This window comes from Zea mays, chromosome 3 (genome assembly GCF_902167145.1).
Source record: "Zea mays cultivar B73 chromosome 3, Zm-B73-REFERENCE-NAM-5.0, whole genome shotgun sequence".
Taxonomy (NCBI): Eukaryota; Viridiplantae; Streptophyta; class Magnoliopsida; order Poales; family Poaceae; genus Zea; species Zea mays.
In genome coordinates, this window is record NC_050098.1 from 52,362,409 (window position 1) to 52,372,974 (window position 10,566).

At 46.0% G+C, this 10,566-nt stretch overlaps 1 protein-coding gene across 1 annotated transcript; it reads left to right on the forward strand.

The window, feature by feature from the left end:
- The first annotated feature begins 1,117 nt into the window (after positions 1 to 1,117).
- On the forward strand, positions 1,118 to 3,177 carry LOC100284066 (polygalacturonase). Its single transcript, NM_001156964.2, has 3 exons — positions 1,118 to 1,714; positions 1,840 to 2,052; positions 2,157 to 3,177. The coding sequence occupies exons 1-3, from the start codon at positions 1,226 to 1,228 to the stop codon at positions 2,952 to 2,954; spliced, it is 1,500 nt and encodes a 499-aa protein (NP_001150436.2). The 5' UTR covers positions 1,118 to 1,225; the 3' UTR covers positions 2,955 to 3,177.
- Positions 3,178 to 10,566: the final 7,389 nt, after the last annotated feature.

The following is a 10,566-nucleotide window of genomic DNA, read 5'->3' on the forward strand; positions in this document are numbered from 1 at the left end:
GTACGAGATAGTGCACGCATGGAGCTCGGCCAATGCAAGCACGCCGCGAGCTGAGGTCCACCATGTCCTTGTCGATCCATGTCCAGCCATCCACTTCTCGTAGACCTCCCCTTCTTGTTTGTTGATCGATGCATGAAGCAACAATAATACAGTGTTAGTGCCTGGCCGGCCTGAAGAAGAAGGAAGATCTGAGTCCAACTTGTCCGATGCATGCACTGCATGCCTAGAAAGCGATTGGTCACTGCAAATTAAACACGCGCATTGCTGTGCCTGTAACTAAGCAGCTACACATACACACGCATGAACAAACATGACGTAACGCGGCAACGACGACGACGGCGGCGGCGGCGGCGGCGGCGGCGACATGCACGCGCCGGCTGGCCGGGACGACGTAGCTGCACAGCCTGCACTGCACCTTAGCAGAAACGATCAAACAGGCACTAGTGGCTGATGCATGGCCTGAATATTCCTAGCGATCGGGCCACGACCACTCCAAATGGGACTCCTCGTCGTCTCGTCTTCCCGGCGCCCCCCTTTAGTTCTTCTTTTGGCAATCTTTCTTCTCGTGGTGGTGCGTGCCCGCGCTCGTGCACCCAGCGTACGCACGCTCGACCACATTGTGCTGAAAAAGCTAGGGGGGGCTGGCCGGCCGTGGTCCGATCCGTGGCCACCGGTGGAGCGGGAGCGCTCGGTCGGTCGCCGCCATTAGAAAAACCGGGACTCCCTTCGGCGCGGGTGGCCAAGAGGCAAGAGCAGCCACATAACAAGGCTCTCTGATGAGGCCTCCACTACCACTACCACCACCGCCCTCCTCCTGCTCCTGCTCTCTGTTCCCGCGCACACGGCCGCCCGTGCTGGCGTGCTCTCGGCCTCTGGCTCGCTCGCGCCACCTATAAATCCGTGCGCCCGCACTCGCCACCGTCTCCAACCCAACCACTGCAGCCGACTGCCCCGCCTCACCGGCCTCTCCAGCACCAGCACTCTAGCTTGCTAGCTAGCTCCTGTACGTGCTATAGCTTGTTGCTAGATCCCCGCGACAGCGACCGCACACGCCGTAGCACACACTCTCGCTGCCCTGTCTAGGCCCGCGTGTATATAAGGCTATAAGCACGCCTAGCGACCCAAGCAAGATTCACCATTCCGGGGCCTCCCATCATTTTGCCCGCAATCCAGAGTTTAGCTCCTCCTCAGCAGCTTAATTGAACGGCCTCTAGTAATACATACAATGGAGTTCACCGCCAGGACCGCCATTGCTCTGCTTCTCTCGCTCGCCGTCTCCTCCAGCTTCCTCTGTGGCAGCGTCCAGGGCGGCCGCCACCACCACCACGGGAAGCACGCAAAGCATAGCTCCGCGCACCCGCCGTCCGCCCACGCTCCGGGCCCGGCGAGCGGGAGGCGGCACGCGCGGCCCGTCTCTCCCCCGGCCCCGCCGCCGTCGTCTGGGTCGGGCGGCTACCCGACGCCCGGCGGCGCGGCGCCGGAGCCAGCACCAGCCCCCGCGGCTGCAGCGGCGGGCGGCACCGTGTACGACGTCGTCAAGGACTTCGGCGCCGTCGGGGACGGCGTGACGGACGACACCGGCGCCATCAAGACCGCGTGGGACACGGCGTGCCAGGACGACGGGGCCAGCGTCGTGCTGGCCGCCGCCGGGTACTCGTTCCTCGTGCACACCACCGTCTTCACCGGCCCGTGCCAGGGGAGCGTCACGATTCAGGTCGGTAGCCGCCCGCCCGCCACCCGGCCCCGCTCCGCCGTGTGGAGATATTGAAAATGCTGACTTGATGATCCTCCTGACTTGCTGATCCCAATGGCGTTGTGTTGTGTCGTGTGTACGTGCAGCTCGACGGGACGATCGTGGCGCCGAGCGACCCCGACATGTGGCCGGCCAACAGCAAGCGCAACTGGCTGCTGTTCTATCAGGCCCACGGCATGTCGCTGCGAGGTGCCGGCCTCATCGACGGCAAGGGCCAGAAGTGGTGGGATCTCCCCTGCAAGTCTCACAAGGGCCAGGGAGGATCAAGCGGCCACGGTGCATCCTGTGACAGCCCAGTGGTAAGTGGCCTAACTAACGACTTTAACCGCATCATAACGGCCACTTGGGCCTGTCGTCAGCCAATGAAAGTTGTGGTTTAATCCACTGCCGTATCCATCACCAGGCGCTGAGGTTTTTCATGACCAACAACGTGACGGTGCAAGGGCTCAAGGTGCAGAACAGCCCCGAGTTCCACATCCGGTTCGACAGCTGCCGCGGCGTGGTGGCCAGCGGCCTCTCCATCAGCTCCCCGGCGCTGAGCCCCAACACGGACGGCATCCACGTCGAGAACACCCAGGACGTCCTCATCACCAACACCGCCGTCTCCAACGGCGACGACTGCGTCTCCATCGGCGCAGGCACCCTCAACATGCACGTCGAGAACGTCACCTGCGGGCCCGGCGGCCACGGCATCAGCATTGGGAGCCTGGGCAAGCAGGGCTCGCGGGCGTGCGTGGCCAACGTCACGGTGCGCAACGCCGTGATCCGCCACTCCGACAACGGCGTCCGGATCAAGACGTGGCAGGGCGGCTCCGGCGCCGTCTCCTCCGTGTCCTTCCAGAACGTGCGCATGGACGCGGTGCGGAACCCCATCATCATCGACCAGTACTACTGCCTCTCCAAGAGCTGCGAGAACGCCACCTCGGCCGTCTTCGTCTCCGGCGTCTCCTACGCCGGCATCCGGGGCACCTACGACCCGCGCACCCCGCCCATCCACTTCGGGTGCAGCGACGCCGTGCCGTGCACCAACATCACGCTCTCCGACGTCGAGCTGCTCCCCGCGTCCGGCGAGACCATCGACGACCCCTTCTGCTGGAACGTGTACGGCAGCACCGCCACGCCTACGGTGCCGCCGGTGCCGTGCCTCATAGAAGGCGTGCCCAGGAACCTCGACGATAACAGCAGCCTCAAATGCTACTAGCAGCCTCAAATGCTACCTTCCTGCTACTTGTTCATTATATTAGAAGAAGGAAGAAGGCAAACCAACAGAGAAAAGTAATCAAGATTAGTGCAGATAAAACGGAGTTTAACGCGTGATTACTTATGTATATATAGAAAAAGATGATAGTACTAGTAACAAGTGATTTGTGTGACAATTATACATATAGTATTACCAGAATATATACATGGTTTTCAACTTTAATATTCGAGAATTTTCTGTCACTCCTGAAATTACCGAAATTCGTGTACTTTGCCGAAATTTCAACATTTTTTTCTCGAGATTTCAACAAGTATGATTTTCTTGTTTTTTAGATCTAGAAAAACATTGGCAACTAAGTAGAGCAATCGAAGATATGAGTCTAGAGTTATATTTTTACATTGAGTACATGCATTAGGGTAATGAGAATTTTTTATTTTTTTCATGGCATCCCTGAAATTACTGAAATTTCACAAAAAAAAAACTGTCCAAATTTATCCGAAAATTTGAACTATAAATATATATACATATAGGAGTAGTATATATTGGACCTCACAGTTGGCCCACTACATATGCATGGCTGCTGTGCTTTTACCGTGATATGAGTATATGACTCAAGTTTGTGTAGCAATTAACCTCGTTGGAGCACTGTTTTTATTTCCTCTGCTCACAGCTCACCGGCCTTATACTACCTCCAAGTGCTTAGTAACAAGAGAAGTATATACCATATCTGCCTCCCATATGGCATCACTGACGTCTTGACAGCAGTGCAAATCAAAGGACAGAAGTTATTCTGACTTTAAGTATTTTTTATACTTAGATTAGAAACATGAGTTTTTTTTTTTGTCTGTGTGTGTGTGATCCAAGCAACTCCACCACATTATATGGTGAAGCAGGTAGAAATGTGTATACACATATTGTATGGATATCAAATTATGGCAACCCAACAAGTAGTGAGGTAGGGTACATACATGGTGATGAATTGAAGAGCTCAAAGTTGGATCAAAAGGTGCGCCATATGTACGATAAAGCTGCCATTTTGAATCTGAGGCAGGAAAACAAACACAAAGTGTAAAGATCACAAACACACATTCTCTCTCTCTCTCTCTCCCTCTCCCTCTCTCTAAGGGCCCTAGCTGCATGCCTGTTGCAACGCATGACACATTGCTATAGACAACTTCTTGTGCTAATGATGCCCCACGTACGCAACCAACTCTCAACGCACAACGGTGATGCAATTAATAATAAATATATATATGTACATACATACAGTCTGCAAGCACTGAATAAACTGTTATTGGAATTAGCAGCTAGCTAGCTAGCTAGGAGTGAAGGGGAGCAGCAAATAATAAACGAAAAGGGTTGTGGGCTCCATGACATCGTGGAGATGGGCCAAGAAAACCATTGCAAAGCGCCGCACCTAACCAACCACGAAAATATATACCTGCCCAACCCAACAGATGCATGATCCGCTGTTGTCCTCAGCAGCGAAAAAGTTGCAAACAAAGCGAAGGCTTTTAAGTGTTCTTGTGGGCGAGAGACGGACAGAGAAAGAGATCATAGTACGTATGTACGTGCATCATGAGTTAACTATAATAAATAAAGTTGAATCTATCGATCGAGCAAATGAATATGACCCTATAGCTAGATCAGCTAGCACGAGGAGAAATTAATCAGGACTACTTAGGCATGATGATTGGCTTCATAATTGGCTGGGCTCCGGTTGGTAACCCTAGCCAAGGACAGGGCGTATGGTATGATCAGTCTCCGTGCAATTAGGTAGCGGAAAAGGGGAATGTACGTGAAGGCCGGAGATGACTAAGGTCTTGTTCGTTTGTGTCGGATTGCACCCGGAATCGTTTCAGCTAATCAAAGTTTATATAAATTAGAGAAGCAATCCGGTTAGAAATCGTTCCGACCCACCAATCCGGCACAAACGAACAAGGCATAAGAGTTGGCCACGGAACAGTAGAACCAGTGCCACAGAGATTAGGTTACGTATACATAGCAGTACTTAATTATATATCACTTTTTAGTACATTATCCCGATGAGGTTAGATTCCAACTAAAATAATCCTTTTTAGTACTTAATCTAACTACACAAGACGCTGAACAAGGTTATGCCATAAAACCAAGTAATGACCCACTAAAGCTCTACGAAAAGATACATTAAGCGGGACAGATGTGAAGACATTGGCAATTGTGGCAATTTTCCGCCGAACAATTTGGTATAAGGATGGGTATTGAACCATGAGGGTTTGATTACCTAACCATTTATCCTCCCAAAACCTAATTTGGTCACCATTTCTAAGGGTAAAAACACCAAGGCTAAAGAAAACATCCTTAACATTCATGAGCCCTGACCAAAAGTGCGAATCACCAGGTTTATGCGAAACTTCACATAGACGATGTTTCTGAAGATATTTCTTCTATAAAAGATTTTGCCACATGCCATCCTCATTAATCAACTTGAAAAGCCACTTGCTTAGCAGACACTTAGTCTGCAAGTCAATATTCTGAATTCCTAAACCCCAAGGTCCTTGGGCTAACAAAGGATGTTCCATTTAGCAAGTCTATATTCTCTCTTATGATCTTCTCCTTGCCAGAAGAACCTAGATCGAAAGAAATCTATCCTGTCCAAAACTCCACTAGGAACTTTAAAAAAGGACAGTATAAACATAACTAGGCTCGAAAGGATAGAATTTATTAACACCAGACGACCACCTGCCGACATAAGTTTTCCTTTCCAGCTACTAAGCTTTTTCTCAAACTTATCTTCAATGATTTTTCCAATCGCAATTTTTAAGCTTCCTAAAGTGTAGAGGGATCCCAAGATATCTAAAGGATATTCCCCACTTTTGCATCCAAACAAATTAATATATTGAGATTCTTCATCTCTGGCCTGGCCAAAACAGAATAACTCACTTTTGTGGAAGTTAATCCTTAGGCCAGAAACCTGCTCAAAAGCTATTAAGAGATGTTTGATGTTTTCAGCTTTAGTCAAATCATGGTCCATAAAAATCAAAGTGTCATCCGCATATTGTAAAATAGATAGCCCACCATGAATTAATTGGGGGATAAGACCATCGACATGGCCATCCTCTGTTGCCCAATTCATTAATATGGCAAGCATATCCACTACAATATTGAAAAGAATAGGAGACAGTGGATCTCCTTGACGTAAATCTTTTTTGTCTGGAAGCTATCCTCCACCTGATCGTTAACTTTTATACCCACATGACCGCCAATCATCACCGAATTAATCCAAGAGCACCACTTACTAGAAAAAACCATTCATCCGCAACATTTGTTGCACAAAAGGCCATTTCACTGTCATAGGCCTTTTCAAAATCTATCTTAAGAATAATGCCACTATGTTTTTTCTATGCAACTCATGGATTGTTTCGTGTAACACAACTACCACTTCCAAAATATTCCTTCCGAGAATGAACGCAGATTGGGACAACCCAATAGAATTATTCGCCACTTTGGATATCCTATTTGTGAGAACTTTAGTAAAGATTTTCAAACCTACATTCAACAAACAAATAGGAAGAAACTATTTAATTGTCTCAGCATTTTTTTAAATTTTGGCAACAAAATAATTATCTCGAAGTTCAAACTATAAATAGGAAGGTCGCCATTATGAAAATTAACAAACAAAGCCAAGAGGTCGTATTTTAATAAAGACCAAAAGGTTTGATAAAATTCGACAGGGAAACCACCCGGCCCCGGAGCTTTGTTATGTTCCATCTGAAAGATAGCCATTCGAACTTCCACTTCTGAAAAAGGAAGAGACTAAAGCATCATTTTCCCATCAGACACATGTGGTATATCCTGTATTTAGGTTTCGTCTAGAGTAACATAAGTTTCCTCAGTCGTCCCAAATAGACCCTTATAATATGTGGTAATGTGTTTTTTCAGGGCCACTTCAACCTCGAATATGTTTCATCTATTATAATATGTGGAAAATTCTAGACTTTCTTTGCTTTCCATTAGCAATCAAATGAAAGTATCTCGTATTTGAGTCACCCTGCATAATATTTTAACTTAAGACCTTTGATACCACTTTAATTCTTCTTCTCTCAACATTTGAGATAATTTGTTATGAAGAAAGTTTTTCACATCAATCTCATGGGGCAATAATCTAGAAATTTCTGCATTCTTGTCTAAAATTTCAAGTTTATTTAAAATATCTTTTTTTTCTCCTTATTAACACCACCGGTATGCTTAGCCCACCCCCTTAAGCGTTGCCTTAATCAATGAACCTTGGCATGCCATCTTTCCATCGCAGTACTCCCAACCGTTACACTAAACCAAATAGTAGCTACCATATCATAAAAATCTTCTCGTAGTAACCATCGTAACTCAAATTTGAAAGGAGTAGTATGATTACACGTATTAGATTCCCTAGTATTAAGAAGAAGTAGGGTATGATCTGATAAGTTCCTATTAAGCGCCACAACAGTGGACAAAAGGATACTTATTCTCCCACTCAATGGCAACTAAAATTCTATCTAATATCTCATACGTGGGATTAGGAAGATTGTTTGCCCAGGTATACCTTCTGCTCGACATCTCCAGCTCTTTGAAATTAAGGCCATCAATTACTGTATTGAACAAAAAAGGCCAGCGTCATTCGAAATTCCCTTTAGGCCATGTTCGGTAGTCGTGGTTATAATCCACAAGTGGAATTAATCCAGACGTGGATTGAGTGGATCCCTTGCCATCACTTTTTCCCTGTGTGGTTTAATTCCCTGTCTATTAATTCCCTGTCTCCTTTTTAACTTGTTCGGTTAGCCCATATAGTAAACAACAACGACACTTTTTATTCGGTTAGCCCATACAGTAAACAACAGTAACAATTCAGCGTCCATATTGTTTCTTTTTCTAAAATAGAAACAAATAATATGTCTCCTCGTCAAAACTAAACAGTTTGACATAGTCTTAAAACAGCGCCATCGCAATTCTGACGGAATCAAAACAACAATCGGAAGAGACAAAAACTGATGTCGAGACCTCAAAAACAACATTAGGAAGAGACAAAGACTGTTGTACAGAAACAACACTCGAAATCAAAATAACAACAATATATTTGTAGGCTCTAATATTTCATTATCTAAACATCGACGGCTGTTGTAGTCCAACTGGTCTAGACCTTCTCAGCTATTCAGCAACTCTAGTCACATCTAGCCATCATCTTACCATTCGATCTGCATGTGAGCAACAAAGAGTCAGTTTCTGCATCCCAAATATGCCAAGGTTCCATGTTTTTGTTTTTAGATATATTTTGGTGACTAGCTGAACAGTCTAGCCCTGTCTGATTCAACTATCCTAGGATTAGCAGCTATGGTAAAAGGCATGGAACATGTAGCCTAGCAATTTTTTGTAGTTTTGAAACAGCTCTAAACCACTAGTTTGTAATGGCTAGTAATCTGGTAGAAAAGTTGGTTCTCATGATCTCAACTTGTCTACATCTGTTGTTCTCTTTTTAATGCATGCTTGGCATTGTTTAAATTTTCTTTTATACTTCCATGACAGCTTTGTTTCTGGTGGTTATTACCCTTCATGGATATGTCTCAGGAGCAAGAACAAGATTAGGTATACTACTGAAGCAGGGGGGAAGAAGTGGTGAACCAAGAGTCGATATGTAGTTGATGCTTGTCCTTTTGTTTGGTTTCTCTTGTCCTTTTGTCTGGTTTCTAAATAGTTTGTCTTCTTCTCTACAGATGGTATTTGCTTCGACATTTAAGGTATCAAAATGTGTATATAAAAATTGAAATTGAATTTGATGAGTATATAAAAACTAAAACTGAATTTGATGAGTATATAAAAACTAAAACTGAATTCGATGAGTATATAAAAACTAAAACTGAATTTGATGAGTATATAAAAACTAAAATTGAATTTGATCAAGTAACAAGTGAATTGCATTACAAGAAAAAGACGTCAATAGTTCATAATACAGAGAAGCGTCATAGAACATGAACAAATAATATCAATATGGTACATGAGTGCCATTAATTACTGGCAGTAGCATAGTAACATGCGGTAGCTAGTAATTTAGTGGGGGAAGGAATGGCCAGGTGATAAAAGAATTAATAGGAGGAAGAAGGATACATTGTCATATATTGCAGTAGTAATTAATGGTGATTTATTGCTCCAGGTTTTAAGGATATCCATAGGCAGTCATACATAGAAATCTCACTTGCTGTCAGGTTTTACTAATGGTGAAATATTGCAGTAGTAATAAATGAAGATACAATATCGTCATTGGTAGGAAGTATCTTTATTGTTGTCTACATATATGAATGATTCATAGGTGTAACTGTATGGAAGAAGCCCCAAGCCTCATCTTCTGCACAGCTGCTTCTTTAACGCAGCTCACACATGCTTCTTTCACGCAGCTGCTTCTTTATTGCACAGATGCAGAGCTGGAGAGGGAGAGCGAGCATCTCCGCTCTTGCCCTCTCACGCAATGCTCGCCGGCGATGGGGACAGGAACAATAAAGTCGTCCGACAACGGGCGACGGATCCGGCTTCGCTTCGACCCACACCAGATATCCCCAATGTAAGTAATACAAACAAGCTACAATCTCTTAAGAATTATGTAGATGAATAGCGAGAACAAATGCAAAATATCATAGGGGGTATGCAAAACGATTATTGGAGACTAGTACGTGCATTTGATAAATCTAGTATTGCAAATTTTCCTTCGCATGAGGTTGAATTAGGGGGTAACACAAGTAATACATCGGCTATAGGTTGTCACGACCAGTCACAACCCCTTTATGGAATGCCGATGGACACATACCCTCAGCAACCGCAAATCGGCAGTAAATCAGCCGATCTGCACATGCCCGGACTGTCCGCCCGTGTGCGCGGACCATCCGAGCCAGCCACAGCCGGGCCTATTTTTAATGAGTTACCCAGACATATACCCGAGCTACCACATATGGCACAGAATCTAAACTACCCAGTCGGACCGTCCGCGTACAACGACGAACGATCCAAATATAATCACGAACGGTTCGGGTACATGTCCGGACAGTCCGCGCATGAGTCTTTTGAGGAGGATTGTTACCTGAATCCTCACCCGTCCTAGCAACACTTCCCATCACACTATGCAATGCATCAGCCCATTAATACAAAATCCAGAGGAAAGCTTTCCAGCCCCGCCTAGAAGGTCGGAAAGGAACGATCAATCCTATGAGCCATGTAGGGCAAATGGCAATGCACCACATAGCTCAAACCAGTGGGGGGGGGGGGGAAGACAACACGCTAATATCCAGCCAACCCCACCTATGTTTGACTAGAGAGCCGGTGGTCTCGCACCAGCTGCCATCGATATAGTGAGGGAGGAAATAGACAGGGCATTCCGAGATAAGATCGGAGTAAGCATGGTGCCTGGGGGGCAATCATATCGGAAACCTTATGACAGCCGATTTGATCACCACCCATACCCCCAGGGAACCAGGATACCCGAATTTGCAAAATTTTCGGGTGACCAAGGAAAAAACACGCGCGAACACATAGGTCAGTTCTTAGCACAATTAGGAGAATTGGCCGACACAGAAGCATTTCACGTGCATTTATTTTCATTGTCTTTAATAGG

Bases quoted from the DNA above. Each gene is read 5' to 3' on its own strand.
- LOC100284066 (NM_001156964.2), top strand. From the start codon at position 1,226: ATGGAGTTCACCGCCAGGACCGCCATTGCTCTGCTTCTCTCGCTCGCC. The intron at 1,715-1,839 runs GTCGGTAGCCGC...GTGTACGTGCAG, and splicing joins AGGGGAGCGTCACGATTCAG to CTCGACGGGACGATCGTGGC. The intron at 2,053-2,156 runs GTAAGTGGCCTA...ATCCATCACCAG, and splicing joins CATCCTGTGACAGCCCAGTG to GCGCTGAGGTTTTTCATGAC.